The 22,833-nt window shown below is 43.2% G+C and overlaps 3 protein-coding genes and 1 long non-coding RNA gene across 8 annotated transcripts; 2 read left to right on the top strand and 2 right to left on the bottom strand.

Moving 5' to 3' along the window:
• Positions 1-63: 63 nt before the first annotated feature.
• On the top strand, positions 64-11,021 carry LOC119220205 (amine sulfotransferase-like). Its single transcript, XM_037475998.2, has 6 exons — positions 64-273; positions 9,567-9,772; positions 9,854-9,980; positions 10,421-10,515; positions 10,595-10,766; positions 10,837-11,021. Exons 1-6 carry the CDS (start codon positions 132-134, stop codon positions 10,944-10,946), a joined length of 852 nt encoding a protein of 283 aa, XP_037331895.2. The 5' UTR covers positions 64-131; the 3' UTR covers positions 10,947-11,021.
• On the bottom strand, positions 4,773-5,945 carry LOC134132912 (uncharacterized). The gene is made up of 3 exons (XR_009957113.1): positions 5,826-5,945; positions 5,583-5,710; positions 4,773-5,410 (listed from the first exon to the last, which is right to left on the bottom strand). It is a non-coding gene; the product is annotated as an uncharacterized LOC134132912 (long non-coding RNA).
• Positions 11,022-11,346: 325 nt separating the features above from the next.
• Positions 11,347-22,139, bottom strand: eif3d (eukaryotic translation initiation factor 3, subunit D). Of its 3 annotated transcripts, none has more exons than XM_062565879.1 (17): positions 22,014-22,139; positions 21,412-21,475; positions 20,969-21,094; positions 20,826-20,871; positions 20,421-20,557; positions 20,242-20,327; positions 20,091-20,163; positions 19,771-19,886; positions 19,569-19,701; positions 19,319-19,466; positions 18,949-19,079; positions 18,740-18,825; positions 18,532-18,661; positions 18,309-18,451; positions 18,004-18,196; positions 17,821-17,914; positions 11,347-11,467 (listed from the first exon to the last, which is right to left on the bottom strand). In XM_062565879.1, the coding sequence occupies exons 2-17, from the start codon at positions 21,418-21,420 to the stop codon at positions 11,454-11,456; spliced, it is 1,665 nt and encodes a 554-aa protein (XP_062421863.1). In that variant the 5' UTR covers positions 21,421-21,475; positions 22,014-22,139; the 3' UTR covers positions 11,347-11,453. The 3 variants fall into 3 exon arrangements, with proteins under 3 accessions (XP_062421863.1, XP_037332770.1, XP_037332771.1); XM_037476873.2 differs by lacking the exon at positions 11,347-11,467 and adding an exon at positions 17,610-17,730; XM_037476874.2 differs by lacking the exons at positions 11,347-11,467; positions 21,412-21,475 and adding an exon at positions 17,610-17,730 and having other exon boundaries at positions 22,014-22,125.
• sult3st1 (sulfotransferase family 3, cytosolic sulfotransferase 1) lies at positions 12,681-17,279 on the top strand. 3 transcript variants are annotated; one of them, XM_037476877.2, is made up of 7 exons: positions 12,681-12,737; positions 14,336-14,481; positions 15,183-15,388; positions 15,466-15,592; positions 16,019-16,113; positions 16,193-16,364; positions 16,435-17,279. In XM_037476877.2, exons 2-7 carry the CDS (start codon positions 14,340-14,342, stop codon positions 16,542-16,544), a joined length of 852 nt encoding a protein of 283 aa, XP_037332774.2. In that variant the 5' UTR covers positions 12,681-12,737; positions 14,336-14,339; the 3' UTR covers positions 16,545-17,279. The 3 variants fall into 3 exon arrangements, with proteins under 3 accessions (XP_037332774.2, XP_037332772.2, XP_037332773.2); XM_037476875.2 differs by lacking the exon at positions 12,681-12,737 and adding an exon at positions 14,004-14,203; XM_037476876.2 differs by lacking the exon at positions 12,681-12,737 and adding an exon at positions 14,004-14,228.
• Positions 22,140-22,833: the final 694 nt, after the last annotated feature.

The following is a 22,833-nucleotide window of genomic DNA, read 5'->3' as shown; positions in this document are numbered from 1 at the left end:
TTTCCCAGCTGTGATACCAGGTATCTATACAGGAAGCAGCCAATAACACACACACGTCAAAGTCCAGAGTCCAGCAGAGAGGTGCTCCTGGTCTTTAACGTTCCTCCTTTTGTTCTGTGTGCTTTAGCACGATGGAGAAGATCACCAACCACCTCTGCAGGTACAAAAACTACAACTTTGGCATCGGTCTCACTACTGCAGAGCACATCGACTCCCTGCAGAGCTTTGAAATCCGAGACAGTGACGTCTTCCTCGTCACTTATCCAAAGTCAGGTCAGTGAGATAAGCTATTCTTCATCACATGACTCCGTCACTTTACTTACATGACATTGATTCCTCCTGATATTTTGAAGTTATCTTCTGTACATGTACACAGGTAAATTAAACTCAAATTGAAGAAAATCTTACTCTGGAAAATATAACATTTGGTCCCAGTCTAAATAAAGTAAAATCTACTCTTTCCACAGAGTTAATTATTCAGAGTATTTTTTTACTCTATTCAGTGTTTTTTTTAACTTTATTGGATGAAAATTTACTCTATGTGGCATAAAATTAAAACAGCTCTGAACTACATTTGACTCAACATAGAACAAAATTTGACTCCGAAATGAACTACATTTTACTCCGTATAGAACTACATTTGACTCAGAGTAGAACTGTATTTGACTCTGTATAGAACTACATTTCACTCCATATAGAATTGAATTTCCTTTGATATATATTCTTAAAATTTAATTAAAACCTGTGAAAACTTACTCTGGAATGATATCTTTGAATAAAACAGAGAAAAGTATTTATCAAAGCACACTTTATTTTGAAAAATGTACAATACATCCAAAAATATATTTTATAGAATACATACAAGAATTATTACAATTATATAATCTTACTGTATTCTAAGGTCCATTTTGGAAATTCCATTCCTGCATGCTGCATCATAGGAATAATAAACAAACTTTTGTCATCACACTCATACGACATTTGTATGTCAAATTCTTTGTAACAGAAAAGTTCTTTAACATCAACTACATGAGGTCCCTCTTTTGTACATACAACTTTATATGCATTGAAATGCTCTTCAAGACACACTGTTTGCAGGGCTAATGTAACCAACAATAACCTCTCACCTTTTAGAACGACTTGGTGGATTTTATGAAAAACTGGCATCTCACAATGAACTCTCAGACAAACAACTAAACCTGACCGATAAATATTTCCATGGTGCTTTGCCCATTTGACATTTAAAACCTTGGTTTCAATTGGTACATGAATATGTTTAGCCATCTCATCGCCCCAGTCTAGCACATTTAAAGTTTCCATTTTACCTGGACCAATTATCACTCCGTTGGGATCAAATGTCTGCCACCTGTGCTATTTGAGTTTGATGTTTCTTTGCCAATGTTTTAGTGACATTTTTGAAGCTTTTTAATTGTTTTTTGAAGAAATTGTGTTTTGCTTCATAGCGCATGCACCAGCTATGCAAAAGTGGTCCAATTTTAAGAATACACATAGGATAATGCACCATGAAATGATGTTTTGGTAGTAGCCTTTTGTTTGGAAATAAATGCTTGAACAACCTATGGTGTTCTGCAATTAGGTGTTTCCAAAAAATAGTTATACCCTTTGATAACTTTGGTGAAAATACTATGTTAACAATTTGAAGTAAAAGGAGTAGTAAATACCAGTGTTGATCATTTGGACAAACCAAGTCTCCAAAGATAAGTGGTAGATTGCGAAGCAAACACCAAGATTGGATTGAATTTAACCCCACGTTATTTGAGTCCTCTCCCAACTTGACTGGGGGAGGTTTGTTGCTTTGCTCCATATAACCATAGTTAAAACTCTTAATTCTCCTGTCTATTTCTTTGGATGTTGTGTACTTATCAATCAAGTGCAGTAAGAGCAGTTTCATTTCATATTGTGCCACTCCCTCTAAGATATCATGCATAATATCAACAGAGAAATTTTCACATGTATTGAAATACTGCAGGGAATTTAGAATGCAAGACCGTTTAACACCCATCACATAGGGAAGACTTGGATTTGTCTGCATCTTTTGGCAATGCTCTGCATGAAGGGCACGACTTTGCATAACTATCTTGGGGGAATCTTTATCAAATTCGGTCTGAAAATCTTCCTTCTCAGCAAGACAGTAGCGGCAACAGTATCTGGCACTGAATGATTCAACAAAACCAAACAAACTGTGGAGACCAAGGTTGTCACCTGTAACTTGGACAATAGTTCCATACACTGGCTGATCATACAAGGGGACCAAAATTCCATCCTTTTCAAGTATTTTTATATCCTGCACAAGTGGTTCAAGTATTTTAGAAAAGCCATACATTTTAACATCTTGGGCATGAAATAAAGCGACCAAATGAATATTAAGGAGGTTTGAGTTGTACTTTGGAGAAAAATTTTGCACGGTGAAATAGATTGCACCTAATTTATGAATTCCTCGTTTGGATCCTAAAGGATTTGCAGTTTCAAAATCATCATAGAAAAGCTGAATCTGAATTGCATTGTCACGTAGGCGTGGAGGTGCTTGGACACAGGTGGAAACAATCAGGCAATCACAGGACAGGAAGTGAAGTTACCCAGAGACACGAGACACAAGAAAGCTACAAAATAAGACAAGCAGACCCAAACCGTGACAGAACCCCCCCCTCAAGGACCGAATTCCAGACGGTCCTAAAGGAGGGTGGAACCCAGAAAAACAGACAAGGGAGGGAGGGCGGGGAACCCGACAACCCCCAGCCGCCCAGGGGACTCCAAGGGTCGGCGGCACGGGGTCGGGTCCCTCCGGCCGGGATGACCGCCGGACCTCAGGGTCTCGGGGGGCCGACCGCTACGGCGGCCGGGCCTCAGGGTCTCGGGGGGTCTGCCGGGTCGGCGACCGGGCCTCAGGGTCTCGGGGGGCCTGCCGGGTCGGCGACCGGGCCTCAGGGTCTCGGGGGACCTGCCGGGTCGGCGACCGGGCCTCAGGGTCTCGGGGGGCCTGCCGGGTCGGCGACCGGGCGTCAGGGTCTCGGGGGGCGTGCCGGGTCGGCGACCGGGCGTCAGGGTCTCGGGGGGCGTGCCGGGTCGGCGACCGGGCGTCAGGGTCTCGGGGGCGTGCCGGGTCGGCGACCGGGCGTCAGGGTCTGGGGGGGTGCCGGGCGGTGCGGCTCCGGCGTCGTCGTGGCCGGGGGCGCCGAGCTGTGCGGCTCCGGCGTCGTGGCGGGGGGCCCCGAGCTGTGCGGCTGCGGCGTCGTCGTGGCGGGGGGCGCCGAGCTGTGCGGCTGCGGCGTCGTCGTGGCGGGGGGCTCCGGCCCAACCCCTGACCCCACCCCCCCTTCAAGGACCGACTTCCAGGCGGTCCCAAGAGGGTGGGAGGGAGGGGTCATGGTCAGGCGCCGCGGGGCCGGGACCGGGGGCGTGGATCTCGGGGCTGGAACGGGCGCTGACGGGGTTCTCGGGGCTGGAACGGGCGCTGACGGGGTTCTCGGGGCAGGAACGGGCGCTGATGGGGTTCTAGGGGCAGGAACGGGCGCTGACGGGGTTCTCGGGGCAGGAACGGACGCTGACGGGGTTCTCGGGGCAGGAACGGGCGCTGAAGGGGTTCTCGGGGCAGGAACGGGCGCTGACGGGGTTCTCGGGGCAGGAACGGGCGCTGACGGGCGTCTCGGGGCCGGAACGGGCGCTGACGGGCGTCTCGGGGCCGGAACGGGCGCTGACGGGCGTCTCGGCGCCGGAACGGGCGCTGACGGGCGTCTCGGCGCAGGAACGGGCGCTGACGGGCGTCTCGGCGCAGGAACGGGCGCTGACGGGCGTCTCGGCGCAGGAACGGGCGCTGACGGGCGCTGACGGGCGTCTCGGGGCTGAGTTAGGTGCCGGCACTGGGGGGGCGCGTCGTCTCCTCTCTCCCGGGCTCCTTCTCCTGGGATTGAGGAGATCCCGGAGCTCTAAGCACGCCCTTTGGTAGCTTCTGGGGCCAAATATGAAATTTGTTTCACGCCGGAAAAACGGGCTCCTCACATCCAGGTAGTCCGGGCCCAAGTCACACCAGGAGTCTGCTGAGTCCTTACGTGGTCGCGTCATTCTGTCACGTAGGCGTGGAGGTGCTTGGACACAGGTGGAAACAATCAGGCAATCACAGGACAGGAAGTGAAGTTACCCAGAGACACGAGACACAAGAAAGCTACAAAATAAGACAAGCAGACCCAAACCGTGACATGCATTCTTCTGTTTTGAAAATAGACCATGATTTTTGAAAAGATCTCCATCACACAAGTCATGAAGAATTTCTCCTGAACTTGATGATGTCTGCATCATCTCTTTTATGTTTGGATGTTTATAAATAAATTGTAAAGTTTTCAAAATAGGGATGTAAACAAATTTATCGGTGACAACAACCTGATCATAAGCTCCTGTGGTGCGATTGCACAGAGTATCAAATCTTGTACCAAGAACATATTCAACTAGGTCTACTCCACCCCACTTTTCTGTAAAATAGTGCCTTCTTTTAGTCTCAGAATTTAATACACCAAAGGGATTTTCCATTTTTTCAAAACACTGATCAATTTTGCTCTCAATGTCACTTTTCATAGGCTCTGGTAAAGTTAGACACTTCTTCACGGATTCGTTTGCCTGGTTATGGATATCATCAATAATTTCTTCCATTGAAATCACCAGAGTTAATGGTTGTTTTCCCTACACCTGCCACTTTAAGTTCGGCAACTGTTGAAGCACGGCTATCTACGAGACTCCTTTTAAGAACTGAATCAGAAGGTGAACCTTTTGCTGGCAACTTATGAAAATGACTTGCTGCTAAATCATCAAATGTAGATGGGCCTTCCCCAGGATCAGAACACGGTTCATGTGTCTTATTGAGGTGCATTCGAAACCCACAAAAGGTGCCATAAACTTGTGAACAACCAGCCTGACCACATTTAAGACGAAGGGTCTTTCCTGAACAAAGTCCGTGGATCAACTTCAAGTGTTTTGTTAGGGAATTAGCATTTGCATGCGGGCTTTTGCAAATAAAACATAACATTGTAATTTCAACTCAATGCCGCCACAAAGCTTTTAAACCAAACCGCTATGTACCATCTCAATGAAGCATCCGAGCCCTCAACTCTGCAACCCTTGGATTCACCTTAGTGATGTCAACATCGATTTCATAGATAGTGGTTTGCAAGAAGTTGTACACATTTACCAGATCCTGGTTGTAAGACGTGCCAAAGACAAAATGAGCTTTGAAAAGCTCATCAAAACTGGCAAGTGTGTCTGTTGACTTACAAGGTATTGCATGTTTGTCAATCACAATGAAGTACTTGTGAATCCGACTCTTCTGGGTCCCCACAGCTAGCAGGTAGGGTTGAAGACTTTCAGTGATGCTGTCCAGATGCCCCTGGATGCTCGTCCCAGTCTGTGAAGAAAACATAATGAATTAGTCAGCTGTAAAATTTGTCAGTTATCAAACTGTTAAAATAAATTTCTTTGAATAAATTATCTTACTATTATTTGACCATAATCTTAAAGGGGATTGAAAGGGATCAGAACAGTGACGTTTTTCTAGTTTAATTGAACTGTACCCTCACCTTAAGGAATTTCACGAGATGGTTACTGGCTTGTCTGGCTGAAAGTTTTCCTGGTCTCTTGCGGCCATTTGGTGATGGTGGTAGAAGGTGGACAAGAATCAAAATGGATGACATGTCACTGTCCAAGCCTGAAAGTAAAAATTCATGGAGAAATATTCAAGATATTAAGGATAAAGTCAACCCATTTTCCCTTTTGAAGTAAATCCTCCCTTTTTTAAATCTTATCCTTTACTTTCAGCATACCATTTTCCAGGTCCGATGTGCATTGAGCATTTTGAAGCAGTTCTTGAAGGTCGGCTGTCTGTGTGAGACCCTGGCTTTGTTCCAGGACTTTCTGCTTGTAGACAGTAGGCCACCTCTCCAGGAACTGTGTGTGTGTGTGTGTGTGTGTGTGTGTGTGTGTGTGTGTGTGTGTGTGTGTGTGCGTGCGTGCGTGCGTGCGTGCGTGCGTGCGTGCGTGCGTGCGTGTGTGTGTGTGCTTGGAAAACCATGCAAAGATGGCTATGTAGGCACTTACATCTCCAAAAGAAAAATACAATTAATTTTAAATTATTAAACCTTTTCTTATGCATCATTATTAGTAGATATTATATGATGAAACTTTACATACCTGTTTGTGTTTGTAACTGACTGCCGGTCTTCTTTTGTCCATTTGACGCTTCCTTCTGAACAAACTTCAGTCTCCATGCCAGATACCCGCTACCATCTTCAGCATTGTAATAATGCTCCTAAAGTAAAAAAGTGTTATTCAGTTGGATTCAAAAAGTTAAAACAGCAACAGCACATGTGGCCATACAGTGATATACAGACTATATTGTAAATAAAACTCCTTCCAACTGTAAGACCGCAGTTGAAATATTTATGTTGTAAGGATGAAAAAAGGGGTGTTCACAAAAATGAAAAGTAAATAGATTAGACCTTTTTAATGCACTTACATAGCCAAACTTGCTCCTAGGATCGGCCAGATTTGGAAATAAGGCAGTGATGCCCCTTGCGTAGTCCTCTTTAATGCGCCTTGAAGGACTTGTCATAAACAAAATCAAAGACAGACTTCACTGCATGTGCTTCAATCAAAAGTATTGATGCGTAAATTAAACAGGCTAAAAAATGATGTGTGGTACGGTGTCAATTTAAGCCCAGAAATTGTAATTGGAGTGGAGGTATGTAATGATAACATGACAACATACCCATGTTCACTTGTCATATGTGCAACCAATATTTTGACCATATCACGCCTTCTGCCGTCTGTTACACTTTTTGTCCGGGCGTACTCATTCAAAACCCTCTCTCCTCCAGGTTTATTCTTCAGGATCTCTTCAACCATCTAAGTGGGAATAACAAAAATGAACACAATGAAACAGAAATGAAACATCCGGTATTATGAAGCAGGATGGCCACTTTTTTCCGACTTATTTTTTGTTAACTTATCTAACAACTTATTTAGCACTCAACGTTGGCATTTGTTTTAATCTTCTGAATGGATGGAAGTGAAACTGCAGAGCTCACCTGAGCTAGACAACTTCCGTCATCTCTTTTACTTGTAGCAGGACTGTGTTGCAATATAATGGTGTCATCTGAGTCCATGTCATTGTCTCCACTGAAGCTTGCAAAGGAGCAGCATGAAGTGGAACTCAAAGAATCTAGAAATCATATTAACATGTAACCGATGCGATTAGCATTGTGACTACAACAATATTACTGCAGACATCCCTTATTACTCAAGAAATGCAAATATTTTACATTGTATTATGCACACTAGAGTTCCAGAAAAGGAGCAACACGCAAGTAAAAAATAAGAGGACTAATATCTCAATTGAAGTTTAAAAGAATAAATGGGATACATTTAATTGTCTTGCATATTCAAAACATGTTGGATTGACCAAGTTGTTACTCACCATCAAGATTTCGGTCTTGGGGTAAACAAATCTTTAGCACACCGAGGTCTTGTTTCTTTAGAAGAAACTCAAACACATCCTCATCCACTTCTGTGTTTGTTTCATCATAGACTTTTATGTCCCCGGTTGGAATATCAAATTTCTTGACAACTGCGAAGACAAAATAACAAGAGACAAGCTCAATGATGAATTGGTTGCCTATTTGCAGAAAAACACAGCCAGAAGTCAAAAGGCCATTTTTAATTTAACATTGTCCTAAAACTGACTTACGGTTCCATGACAGACCTTTAGTTTTCCAGGGAAAAAACTTTCAGTTAGGCAAAACAAATTTAATTCCGAATTAAATTGTCCCAGAGATTAGTGAGAATAATATTTTCACTCACCACAATCTAAAAAGGTTTTGAAGGTTGGTGGTCCCTCATAACAAATGTACTTTTGACGATCTCTGTACTTCACTCGTACGGCCTGCATCCTTCATGACAAAAACAATTAACGTAACAACAATTAGTATGTATAACAGTTAAAGAACCGGTGTACCTCCCAACATTAGAAATACCATGGTATACTACCGTGAAAAAGACGTGATGCTTTAACAATTACTTAATTATAAAAGTAAGACATTTCAATGACGTCTTTATAACACTGTACTAACAGGTCAAAATAACCATTTGGAAAGGCATTAGTCATGCTAAAAAACATAAAATGTGTAATACAGTTAACGTGAACGTTACAACACAGATGTTGCATCAGCCAGTGTGCTAAAAAACTAGCTTAAAACAGCAACATCACAGATCTCGTTACGAAAAACATACACGCGTTAGCGCCAACAAACTGGTTCAAACCAGTTGTTAACAGCTCTTTATGGAGTAAAATACTGCGTTAGCGCCAACAAACTAGTTTAAACCGGTTGTTAACAGCTCTTTCTTGAGTCAAATACGCGTTAGCGCCAACTGCAGTTTGTTACTGTCTGTCTACAGAGCCCTTTTAACAGTAAAATGGTAAAAAAGAAAAGTATTATCTGAGTAAAAGACGGTCCCTCCACAGTACTAACGTTATAATGTTACACAGAATCAAACAAGATTGCATGTGCTCAGTGAAGTCTGCTGGCTACTGATAACGTAGCTGATAGTTAGCTTACTAAATTAACACTGCTTCATTGAGACTTATCTAAGGACCCATTTGTGAAAATGTATGTTAATTGGCTGCAAACTAACGTTTGACTGCGACTAAAGTGAACAAGTTAGAAGCTAGTGCTAGCAACTGGCAACGCCAACAACCAGAAGCTAACTTTACTGTTCATATCTGATAACCTAATGTTACCTTAATATTTGCATTAATTGCAAATTTGCTACTAAGGTTTCCTGAAACAAATTAATTCAACCAAAAAACAATTTACTTACCTGACGGGTTACTACGAATAGCGTCTTCTGTCGCTCAACTCAACCAGAGTCTGCCCCAAAACCGTCACCTCATTCCTCCGTAGCGAGAGGTGTCATGGCGGTAGAAACGAAATTTAAGGAAACGTGGTGGGCGTGGTCACGCTGTTTTACTCCAGTAGATTTTAGTCTGAATTTTTACTCTCACTCTATTGGCTACGGGTAGTGATTACGCTCCAAAAAGATGAAATATTACTCCTTTAGAGGAAAATTATTCTAACTCCGGAAAAATTACTCCCCATACTGACAAACATAGCAACATATTGATTTTTATTTTCAAATTATTTTTTCACCTAATTTCTTTTGTCCTTTTTATTCCATGTTGATTTTAGACAACATAATTTGACTTTCTTTTTAAAAACATTTTTTGACATAATATTTTTTGGCTTTTTTTCCATGACATTTTCCCACCTTACATAATTGTATTTTCAAAATATTTATATATATGTTATTTTTTTACAACCTAACATTTATTTCTTTTTGTCTTTTTTATCTCTTCTTTCTTGACACTTTTAGACGCAAAATTTTTACTTTGACATTAAAATAAATAAATTCCACCTTACATATTGACGTGATATTTCTCTTTTTTCCTTACATGTCAACGCCATTTAGTTTGTTATTTAATAACACGCACCACGTGTTCTGACCCACAGGAACCATATGGACTCAACAGATCATCATATCCATCTGCGAGGCGGACGGAGCTCTGCCTGAATATCCAAACAACCTGGAGCAGATGCCGTGGCTGGAGTACACGGAGGGGAGAGAGGATTACGCCCTGCGACCCTCCCCCCGACTCTTCTCCTCTCACCTTACCCCGGCTCTCATGCCGCCGGGCCTGAGGGACAAGAAGGCCAAAGTCAGTAGTCCACGAAACATGAACACGTGTGTGTGTGTGTGTGTGTGTGTTAATCTCCGGGTGCGTTTGTTCTCGTGTCAGATAATCTACGTGATGCGGAATCCAAAGGACAACATCGTCTCCTATTTCCACTTCAGCAGCAACTGTGGTGACCTGGAGACCCCCAAGTGCTTCGAGGACTTCTTTGAGCAGTATCTGGTGGGAAATGGTGAGGAACCTGGAAGACGATTAAGAGTCTAAAGAAAGATTGGGAAAATGTTTCATTTTATTTTGAATAAATGAAAATATTGACAATACCTGTACTTGTTTGTGGACATTTATATATCATGCTATTGTAATAATATAATGAATAAAAAAACCCACTTCACACAATAGGTGAAAGTGCAAAAGAATCTTAAGCGAAAAATACATTTACTTTGAAATCCAAGACAATTCAAGGTAAAAATACAACAGATTTATTGCTTAATAACTTACGTCATGATGTCTCTTTGTTTATGCTAAGTGTATTATATATCGTGACGCCGTTTCAACGACGTCCTGTGGAATCACATCTTATATATTTCCAAGGCACAGACGCCATGATGCAACACCAGGCGTGACACGCCGCATCACTCTCTCTTGTGTAACTTGTGTTGTCGTATCACTCAGTTGGAGCTTCATCCTGGTTTGACCACATAAGGGACTGGCATTCAGAGAGAGACCAGTACAACATCCTCTTCCTCACCTACGAGGACATGATTCTAGTAAGATGTGCCTGCTGGTAAACATTCTGATGAAGTGTTTGTCAGCGTCTTAACTCGAGGGCTTCATTCCCTCCTGTAGGACCTTAAGGGGGCAGTGATTAAGATCTGCAACTTCTTGGGGAAAAACCTGAGCGAAGCGGCCATTGAGCGAGTTGTGGAAAAAGCCACATTCGACACCATGAAGAGAGACTCGAGAGCCAACTACACGTTTTTGCCAAAAGAAAAAGTGGAGAAAGACTTCATGCGCAAAGGTAATGTTTGACACATGTGCAGAACAGCAGCAGGTTTCCCATGTGCCTTTTAAGAAGAATTTCATTGCAGGTAAGATCGGCGACTGGAAGAACACCTTCACCGCCGCTCAGAGTCAGAGGATCGATCGCCTGATGCACGAGAGACTCGGAGACACCTCTCTGCACTTCATCTGGGAGTAGACCAACGTCTAAAAACACAACAATGTATTCAAATGAAATAAAATGTATTTTGGGGTTGAATCAGTTCTTTTATTTTTTTATTTTTTTTATAAAATGTGTTTTCATTCTTCACTTATATTTTTTTAATACTGGAGCAACCTGATCATACAGAAGAAGGAAATATGTATGACCATAATAAGTCAGATTTGACTTGGCGGTTGGAGCATCACAGCAGAAAAATAAGAACAACATGAAATATGATGCTATGGGTTAGTTTAAAAATAAAGGAATAAAAGTTCTTACACACGTTTTACTGTAAAATCCACTCAATGAATTCACACTGTTTGACATCTGCATCACATTTCTACTTTTAACCTTCGTTTGGACTGTCGATCAGGAAGAAATGAGCAGAGACCACAAATAAAGTCGATTGGCCAATCTTTATTTATTGAGCGTCAAAGGGAAATTAAATCCTGTTCCAACGTAGGATGAAGACCTGCTTTAGTCACTGGGGGGCGACTCCACGCGTTAGTTCTCTTCATCTGGAACGAGAGAGGAAAGAAAAATGGATGATGAATCTTATCTTCAAATCCTTGAGTAAATAATCCACGCTGCTGTGCTCTGGTTGTTTTCTGCAGAGTTCTGCTGCTAAATGCAGAACTATTTGGAGCGTTTGCATAATTAGGCAGATGCTAATGGCTCTAAATTAGCTTCCCATTGATGTCAGTGGACTTGACCTTAAGAGACCTTTTATTTGTTTCATTTAGTACATCCTGCTGCTAACTGACAGTGTGTACTTTTTTAACGGATTCTATTTAATCAAATAACCCAGTTTCAAACACCATAATGTTTTTCCATGTTCATATTCCAAATGTTGTGGAGTGATATATTTGTCTAAGCTGCAATGTACAAAATGACTCCATGTTGCCATCAGGCAATGCTTTTAAGTGATAGTAGTCGTAGTACTCTCAGCAGCTGAGAAATAAATTGCAGAACTATATAAAAATATGAAGCAATAGTAATCCGACATTCTAGGGTCAAAGGAGTGATTTTATTCCATATTTTGTCCTTTCATTGAAAGTCTACATATGCCTGTAAATCACTCCGCGTATCAATAACTCAAGTATTTCGTCTATTAGTGCGTTTGACAGACATGACGTGATATTTTAAAATTATCTTTCTGTACATTACACATGCTCAGCATTCTGATAATCAAAAAGCTTTTTCTCAGTGCTAAGGTAGAGAATCATTGCCTTGTCCTGGTTTAAGAATGCGGGGTCAGAGAGAGTCAGGATGGAAGTTAGGGACACAACAAGCACCATACAACACACACACACACTTTGGTCGTTTAGTTTATATTACGTTAGAAGACCCTTAAATCATATGTGACTGGGTCTTGTGTGGTGGGGGAAGAACCTGCTCACCACTAGTTTAGGGCCAATATAAATCTTTTCTTTTCTGTTTTACAAGGGTTATAAAACATGATGTTCTTTCTGATTTTAGATAGTTGTTCTTCTGACCTGTGTGCTGCCTGAACTGCTGCTGCCTTTGCAAACGCAGCGCTGATACTTGACCTGTGATCTGACAAATAAATTTCCCATAACGAGAGAAGTTGTTTGGCATATTTGTGCTAAATATATCCCCAACCGGGCTTCCAACCTTTGAACACGTTGAAAGTCTTTCAATTTGGTGACCCCGACGTGATTGGCTGACCGGGACAAAGAAAGACGAGGACGTCAGTTTTCCGGACCAAACTGAAGGAACGGCGGCGTGGTTCAGCGTTGACAATAAGGGCGCCCACAACGTCAATAGGTGAGCAGATAACCTTTTGTTCTAAATTAATAGAATGTCTGTAATTGGATACACCTAAAAGAATTTTTGTTAACTGCAGAATACGTCTCTGTCCATTTACTGAGTAAGGTCATTATATGACCACTAAATTGAAAACTACATTTGAAAATTTGATGTTGATCACATGTAAATTAAAAGCACATATTTACACACAATTGAATTACAATTGAATAACAGGGAAAGTAAATAAGTGTCCGTAGGTTTAGGGATTTAAGTAAATAAAAATATATGAAGAGTTTAAAAAGGACCAGGTGTCGATTCTTAGTCGGTAAAAATCCAAGTTGAAGTCTGTATATCATAAAGACGTGCCTTGGTAACTGGAGTCTTACATATATATTTTGTGGACTGGCATTCAAGAGTAAGTGTAGAGATTTAGGATTAGGGATTAGGTAAATAAATAAAGAGTTTAAAAAAGAATGAAGGGATTAATTTGAGTTATCCGGAGGTCGACTCTTAGTCGGTAGAAATCCATGTCGAACGGTACCTCTGGTAACCGGAGTCCAGCATATATATATTGTGGACTGGCAGTTTAGAATATTAGACGAGGAAATAAGGACACAGGAAAAGATTTGTTGTTTTTCATACTAGGAAATATGTGGGTGGTTGGTGTAACTCCTGGTGTTTTACCAAACCTGGAAGCTGTGCGTATCAGAACTTGAAAAAGGACTGAGAATCCGACAGTGAAAAGTGTTTGACCGGAATACACATCTGTGGGAATATGTATTAAAAGGTAAAAGGGAAAATCATAGTCGATAGTGGTGATACAAACATAGGAGAAATAAAACAATACAGGTGAACTGGTGTTATAAGCCTCAACAATCAAGCGCTGTATTCCTCTAATACAGTAGAAGTTTCTTGATTGGGTTCACAGTATTGCGCATTGTGTCCTTTCTCTGGTGTTCTAAAGCAATGTGTGAACAAATAAAAAAACCTGTTGAACTATGATGAAAATAGAGGAAACCATATCGATATGGGAGAAATGTAAAGAAGGCACTCTGGGTTTTACCCTATTTAAGACTTATAAGAGACATATGGATAAAACCCTAGAAAAAGATAAAAAAATGTGAAACAAAAAGATATGTGAAGTGGGTTGCACAAATGCAGCAAAGAGTAATGTTCGGATGGGCGAGACAGAGCAACTCAGGATGGCTAGTTTAGGGCCAATATAAATATTGTCTTTTCTGTTTTACAAGGGTTATAAAACATGATGTTCTTCCTGATTTTAGTTAGTTGTACTTCTGACCTGTGTGCTGCCTGAACTGCTCCTGCCTTTGCAAACGCAGCGCTGATACTTGACGTGTGATCTGATAAATAAATTTCCCAGAATGAGATAATTTTTTTGGCTGAATTTCTGCTAAATATATCCCCAACCGGGCTTCCAATCTTCGAATACTTCAAATATCTTTCAATTCAGAGGCTCCAGAAGGGTTTGTGTTGTATTTGTATTTATAGGTATCTATACATGAAGCAGCCAATAACACACACACGTCAAAGTCCAGAGTCCAGCAGAGAGGTGCTCCTGGTCTTTAACGTTCCTCCTTTTGTTCTGTGTGCTTCAGGACGATGGAGAAGATCACCAACCACCTCTTCAGGTACAAAAACTACAACTTTGCCATCGGTATGTCTACTCCAGAGCACATCGACTCCCTGCAGAGCTTTGAAATCCGAGACAGTGACGTTTTCCTCGTCACTTATCCAAAGTCAGGTGAGTGAGATAAGCTATTCTTCATCACATTACTCCGTCACATTACTTACATGACATTGATTCCTCCTGATATTTTGAAGTTATCTTCTGTACATGTAGCATGTTCAGTGTTCATAGATTCACAAAGAGACTCCAGGAGGGTTAGTGTTGTATTTAAGGCGTACTGGTTGAGGCAGTGTTTCCCAGCTGTGATGCCAGGTATCTATGCAGGAATAAGCCAATAACGCACACTTAACAATGACATTTTCCTCCTTTACATATTTGACTTTTTTCCATGACATTTTCCCACCATACTGACAACCATAGCAACATATTGATTTTTATTTTCAAATTATTTTTTTACCTAATATCTTTTGTCCTTTTTATTCAATGTTGATTTTCGACAACATATTTTGACTTTCTTTTTTAAAACATTTTTTGACATAATATTTTTTGGCTTTTTTTCCATGACATTTTCCCACCTTACATAATTGTATTTTCAAAATATTTATATATATATATTATTTTTTTCCAACCTAACATTTATTTCTTTTTGTCTTTTTTTTCTCTTCTTTCTTGACACTTTTAGACACAATGAACTTTGACTTTAAAAAAAAGAAATTCCACCTTACATATTGACGTGATATTTCTCTTTTTTCCTTACTTGTCAACGCCATTTAGTTTGTTATTTAATAACACGCACCACGTGTTCTGACCCACAGGAACCATATGGACTCAACAGATCATCATATCCATCTGCGAGGCGGACGGAGCTCTGCCTGAATATCCAAACAACCTGGAGCAGATGCCCTGGCTGGAGTATGCAGAGGCGAAAAAGGATTACGCCCTGCGACCCTCCCCCCGACTCTTCTCCTCTCACCTCACCCCGGCTCTCATGCCCCCGGGCCTGAGGGACAAGAAGGCCAAAGTCAGTAGTCCACGAAACATGAACACGTGTGTGTGTGTGTGTGTGTTAATCTCCGGGTGCGTTTGTTCTTGTGTCAGATAATCTACGTGATGCGGAATCCAAAGGACAACATTGTCTCCTATTTCCACTTCAGCAGCCACTGCGGCAGCCTGGAGACCCCCAAGAGCTTCGAGGACTTCTTTGAGCAGTATCTGGTGGGAAATGGTGAGGAACCTGGAAGACCATTAAGAGTCTACAGAAAGATTGGGAAAATGTTTCATTTTATTTAAAAAAAATTAAAATATTGACAATACCTGTAATTGTTTGTGGACATTTATCTATTATGCTATTGTCATAATATACTAATAAAAAAAACCCACTTCACACAATAGGTGAAAGTGCAAAAGAATCTTAAGCAAAAAAAACATTTACTTTGAAATCCAAGACAATTCAAGGTAAAAATACAACAGATTTATTGCTTAATAACTTACGTCATGACGTCTCTTTGTTTATTCTAAGTTGATTATATATCGGGACGCCGTTTCAACGACGTCCTGTAGAGTCACATCTTATATATTTCCAAGGCACAGACGCCATGATGCAACACCAGGCGTGTTTCTGACTCTCTTGTGTAACTTGTGTGTCACTCAGTTGGAGCTTCATCCTGGTTTGACCACATAAGGGACTGGCATTCAGAGAGAGACCAGTACACCATCCTCTTCCTCACCTACGAGGACATGGTTCTAGTAAGACGTGCCTGCTGGTAAACATTCTGATGAAGTGTTTGTCAGCGTCTTAACTCGAGGGCTTCATTCCCTCCTGTAGGACCTTAAGGGGGCAGTGATTAAGATCTGCAACTTCTTGGGGAAAAACCTGAGCGAAGCGGCCATTGAGCGAGTTGTGGAAAAAGCCACATTCGACACCATGAAGAGAGACTCAAGAGCAAACTACACGTTTTTGCCAAAAGAAATAGTGGAGAAAGACTTCATGCGCAAAGGTAATGTTTGACACACGTGCAGAACAGCAGCAGGTTTCCCATGTGGATTTTAAGAAGAATTTCATTGCAGGTAAGATCGGCGACTGGAAGAACACCTTCACCGCCGCTCAGAGTCAGAGGATCGATCGCCTGATGCACGAGAGACTCGGAGACACCTCTCTGCACTTCATCTGGGAGTAGACCAACGTCTAAAAACTAGAGCTGTCAAATGATTAAAAATTTTAATCAAATTAATCAGAATTTTCAGTGGATTAATCAGGATTAATCACTATTTGCAATTACACCTGAATCCTAACCATTTTTTCTCTCTGAAATGCATACCAAAGATAGATGTTATTGATATTTGACTTGGTTTAATTAATTCCAGAAAATAATCAGATCAATGTTATTTGATAAGTTACAGACTGATTTCCCTGCATGGCTCTAGAAGGGTCACGAGCCTCTGCAGTTTATGCCACTCTGCTGCGGTCGGCAAAACGTGTTTGTGCTGCTGATGGTCAAGGGCTGCGATGACCAGACATGACCAGACATGTCAACCCTCCCGAATTTCAAAGCCCCTCCCGAAAATCTCCCGGACCGACCTTTCTCCCGATTTCCACCCGAACAACAATATTGCTACACCATCAGTCACTGGGCGCGCCGTTTCAGACCGAACAATAATAAAACCGCTAGCACCCCCACCCCCCTGCCTGCAGGTGGCAGTAATGTGTTGTATAGGATGAAGTGCATTCTCTAGAGGAAGAGGTTCTTTCCCGACCTGAATAATTTGTCACTGCGCATGCGTGAAATCTGTTAAAAAAAATTGACGTAATTAACAACAAACAACTAATTAATGTAGTTAACGCGCTATTTTTCACAGCCCTACTAAAAACACAACTCTGTATTCAAATGAAATAAAATCTATTTTGGGGTTGACTCAGTTCTTTTATTTTTTTTAATAAAATATGTTCATTTTTCACTTATATATTTTTTTATACTGGAGCAACCTGATCATCAGGAAGAAGGAAACATTTATCACCATAATAAGTCAGATTTGACTCGGCGGTTGGAGCATAACAGCAGACAGATAAGAACACGAAATATGATGCTATGGGTTAGTTTAAAAATAAAGGAATAAAAGTTCTTACACACGTTTTACTGTAAAATCCACTCAATGAATTCACACTGTTTGACATCTGCATCACATTTCTACTTTTAACCTTCGTTTGGACTGTCGATCAGGAAGAAATGAGCAGAGACCACAAATAAAGTCGATTGGCCAATCTTTATTTATTGAGCTTCAAAGGGAAATTAAATCCTGTTCCAACGCAGGATGAAGACTTGCTTTAGTCACTGGGGGGCGACTCCACGCGTTAGTTCTCTTCATCTGGAACGAGAGAGGAAAGAAAACCATGGATGATGAATCTCATCGTGATCATTTAACTACAGAGACATTCAAATACCACCTAAACCTCACCTTCTTCCTCCTCGTCCTCCTCATCTTCCTCTTCCTCCTCCTCCTCGTCAGAGCTGAAGGTCCCATCGGGCAGGCTGTACACCCGGATCACTTGCTGCAGACAAAAAACACCACGACAATCGACGCGTCAGCTCACCGGGACGCGCCGCGCACAGGGAGCATTGTGGGTAACCGCCGGCTCACCTTGTTGGGGTCCTTGAGGATGAGGTACTTGCCCTCGTCCAGCTTGCGGCAGATGTCGATGACGCAGCGGAGGATTCCCCAGGCGTTCTCCATGCTCAGGTTGATCTGGCTGGCGAACTCGTTGGGTTTGAACTGCTGGGTCCCCAGGACCACGTGGCGGGCCGAGTCCTTCGCGTGGTACCGAGACACGTACCTGGAGGGGAGGCCAGACAACAGCGGCGTCACTTTGTGTTGGGCTTCATTCAGGGGGCCTGAGGGACCGATGGATTTACTGCAGGAACGTCTCGTTGGTTTAAGCTCCTCACCCCAGTTTGAGGTACTCGGATCCAGCCAGCATGGCGCAGCAGGTCCAGCGGGCCAGCTTGTAGCTGTTGTTCTTCAGCTCGGTGGCCAGGACGGCTCCTCTCTGAGAGTCCAGCTTCTGGCGCCAGTCCACCCCGTTGCAATGCTGAGAGACAAAGACGGGTTAGTTTGGGACATTTCAAAGAGACAAGCTAAAAAAAACAAAAAAAAACACCCATCTCTCACCCTGGAGTCCCACTCGTTGAGAGTCTTGACGTTGATGAAGGACACCTCTCCGTTGGCGCCGGTCATCACGCCGTCGTGTTCGCAGCGGACGATCAGCTCGATGTCCTCCCCGAGCGTCCAGTGGCGGTACCTGAACAACAAAAACCAGCCGTCAGCCTGCGTGGAGACGAGTTGTTGCGCCGCGTGATTCACTCAGCGGGGGCCTTACCTGTAGGCCACAGACGCCACCTCGCTCTTGTCCGCGTCCTCCTCCACAAACGGGTTGGGGGAGGGAAACTTGTATCGCTCGCCACCCTGAACAAAAAAAAACAAGCACGTGTTCATAAAATAGGACCACGGTGGACAAATGAACTCCAGGCAGAGCGAGCACCACCCGGAGTCCCACCCATGTCTGCTGGTTAGCTTAGCTTAGCTCACCATGCGTAGGCACTGCTGGCTGAAGTTGTGGTTGATGTACGTGGCCTCCATGGCCAGGTTACGGGGGGAGTTGAAGGAGTTGCCCTCGTCCTGCGGCGGCTCGTTGGCCGTCTCGCTCACGGTCAGCAGATCTGAGCGGAGCGGTTACAGGTGTTAAAGCAGGTCAAAGGCCGTGGTGGGGGCAAACACTACGAATACCACACGGTGAAAATACACAGCATTCAAACTTTGCATCTCAAAGAACGATTCGTTGTTCATATTTAAAAGTTATAATCAGCTAAAGAGGATCCATCCTCCAGTTCACCGCCAACATTCAGCATCAACACATCTGGAGATACGTGGTCACAGTGTTGTAACGTTGAAGCCTCACCGAAGTCAGAGTTGTCCCTCTTATCAAAGAAGAGCTTGTTGCCCACTCTCTGCACGATGATGTCCCAGGAGTTGACTGAGCGCGTGCAGCACATCAAGGTGGCCAAGATGGCGTCCGTGGCAAACACGTTGCCCTGAGTCTTAGCCAGCTGAGAGAGAACCAAACGTCGTCAAAGCATCCGAACAATAACAACGAGGAGAGGTTCGCTGGGGGGGGGGGAGGGGGTGGGGGGGGGTCAGCGCCGTCCTACCTTGCGGATGACGGGGTCGTCGGTGGTGGTGACCGTGTGGAAGATCCTCTTGATGCTCTTCAGCGGCTTCTCATTGCGGGTGGTGACCCGGTCAAAGGCTTTGTCGTAGTGCTCCAAAGCGCCGCAGCACTCACTGCAGGAGACAAGAGGCGTCACCTCCTGTGTGCACAGCTGGATCAACTGAGAGGGGGGGGGCACTCACATGTCAACAGGGTCAGCCACCTCCATGTATCTCATCTTCATCAGCCTGGGGAAGTCCATCTCCTCCTTCACCTCCCAGTCGCTCCTAACCTCCACTGAGGAGTCTCTGGGTTTCAGCTGGGGGGGGGGGGGGAAGGTGGTACAGGAAGAACACGTAAACATCATTGCCATCAACAGAAAAATTAAGCTACAAAAACACAAAAGGTAGTGAATCAATTAGAGTGCGATCGACAAACAAGGTAAAACAAACTGATTAGTCAAATATCAAGTGATGTTGTGACAGAAGCTGCTCCAGTGATGAACCGAACACCGTGTGGATACCTGGGATTTCTGGTCCCACTTCTGACGGACGCCAAACTGCTTCTGGAACTTCTTCTGCAGGCGCATGCGATCCCTGAAGGACAGAAACACAAAGCGAGTGAAGTCCGTGAAGCTCGCTCGCCACGACGCGGCGGCGCCCAGGAGGACTCACCTCTCCTTCTGCTTGGCGCTCTTGGGGAGCGTCTGCATGTTGAACTGAGTCAGGTTCCTCCGGTCCTTGTCCCGCCGCAGGTTCCTCTGTCGGACCCCAAAAACAGACGCGCTGTGAGGGGGCTTTTAAATCCACAGGGAGACACTTGCTGTGCGGCCCGAGGGCTCGTGGGCTCGTACCTGAGCAAACCTCATGCGGTTCCTCTGGTAGGCGGTCTTCTGCGTCTTGGCCGTGTCCACCAGCTGGAAGCTCGTCTCGTCCTCCTCGTGGAAGTACGCGTACTGACTCCCGCCGCCAAACTGAGAGGAGTACTTATCTGAGGGGCGAGGATCAGTGATCAGTGGTATCAATGATACAAGCAAAGCGGGTTAAAACGCGTTTAAACGCTTTCATTAACGACAATAAATGAACCAAATGTTTAAACGGTGGAAACGATGACTTTAAAAACAGCGTCATTCAAGATGTGCTTTAGTTTCTCTGTATTTACTACCGTTTTTGAAGCAAAAATAGGGAACTACGTTTGAACAAGGCAGCTCACCGGGGGGAAGGAGACACAAAGGAGAAACATTTAGAACAGATCTTACTTGTGTATCTCTTGTCTTGGTAAGTGGCTCCGGTCCAGTCGGCGACCTGACGGGGGGAACAAACACCGTGAGGCAAACCGAGGACAACTTGGATATTTCATTAGAGGCCGTAAAACAAATATTCGGCGCGAGAGACAGCCCACCTTCCCCAGGCGGTCTCCTTTGCTGAAGGGCTGGTAGGGCATGTCTTTGAACTTCTCTGGCACCGCACAGGGACCCCATCCGGACGGGTTGTCCTGGATCACAGGCGCGTTGAACTTAGCCATGACCTGACGTCCCAGGGGAGAAAAGGTCTAGTTTAGAGACAGCGTGAGGGTGCAAACATGCAGGGGGGCAGCACCCATTTGTCCATCTGATCAATAACTAGGCACTGATCGTCATCTCTGACCCCCAAGTAACCAATAATTAATGCTTTCATAGAATAAGCTGCAGATTCATTTCGTCCTTCGCATTTCAGTAAGTAGTTAAATATTCATCACATTTTCTCTAGTCTTATTATTAATTTCATTGTTTTATTCAAGGGATCACATCTCTTCTTGCTACTATTCACAGTGAATAACATCACTTTAATGGATGCAGCATTTACCTTAGCCATCTGTACAACAGGGAGTGATGGTGATGGTTCAGACTTGAAAATGGAATGTGCAAACCTTAAAAGTAAAAAAAATGAATGAATGGATGAATGAAAAAGCTTCCGTTAGCAGAAGAGACACCACTGCTTCATGATCACATGGTCACTGGACGATACGTTTAAGATGACATTCAGGAGAATATGTTGACCAACTTATTTACATTGAAGGCGTAAAGCATATTGGTTGTTTTGCTGCATCATTCAACATCTTCCATGGATCAGCTGCACCAGATAACATCTGGCACCGCTAGCTAACGTTAGCTCACGACGCCTTGTACCAACGTCACGTGGCACAGTTACAAAAATGAACACACATCGGAGAGATATAAAAAGGGAGGCCAAACAGCTGATTTACTAACACGAATTATCCAAACGATATCGGTTTAGCTAAAAGCGGCTAACGCTCGCCATCTTGCCAGGTGGCCGCGCTAGCATGGCTAAGCTAACGCGGCCGGCGGAGCTCTGACACGCGCACCAGACCCCCAGCGACACCACTTCCAACACGTCGGGACCCGGTGGCTTTTCATACGTCTGTACATCCGTGTGTGCAATCTTACCGCGATCGATGCGACACCCTAAATGGACCTTTAATCCAAGCGGTCCGCAAAATGTGGAAAAGCCCGACGGAGCGCCGGTGGGGAAAGGAAGTGACGCGTTACCGTAAAGCGGAAACGGCCTCCTACCGTATTACGAGTGCAGCTGTCATAACGAAAACTATGTCATTATCTATGTATTATTGTCCTAAAAGTCTTATTGTATTACATACAGACATTTTGTTTATGTATTTATATTTATAGACGTATTTATGCAGATAATATCACAAGAGCCATTGTCATAACTGTAACTTTCTACGTCGGCTATAGTCACCAGTAATATATTACAATCTAGTTGCTATAGTTAATACATTTAATGTTTGCGATTTAACCCCAGTAGTAGATCATCATCATGTCTTATTTAAAATTTAAAGTGGCGCGCATTTGAACACACATTTGAGCAAATACAGTAGAATGCACGTATAATTCACTGCAGTTCCGTAGTGTGACCACGAGAGGGCAGTAATTCTATTTTATTTTCATAATGCATAATTCTGCTTTATTATATTTTAGTCATACAGATTCATTTATTGGCTGCTAAATGTAACTATAATTACTGCAGAGGGTAACACCTTAATATTAATGATATTACCTAAAATAGAATACTGCACCGATAAACAAATGGTAGACATAAGCAAATAAACAACGATGAATAAAATGTTAATCAGAATAAAAAATACAATTTTAATAAAGTTTAACAAATTCATTTACATATATATTCCCAGATGTGTTTAGTTCACAACTATGGATACACGCAGCCTCAGAAATATTTGTCAAATTATTT

Source organism: Pungitius pungitius, chromosome 12 (genome assembly GCF_949316345.1).
Source record: "Pungitius pungitius chromosome 12, fPunPun2.1, whole genome shotgun sequence".
Lineage (NCBI taxonomy): Eukaryota > Metazoa > Chordata > Actinopteri > Perciformes > Gasterosteidae > Pungitius > Pungitius pungitius.
Note: the sequence above shows the minus strand (reverse complement) of the source record. Positions and strands in the feature narration are given on the sequence as shown.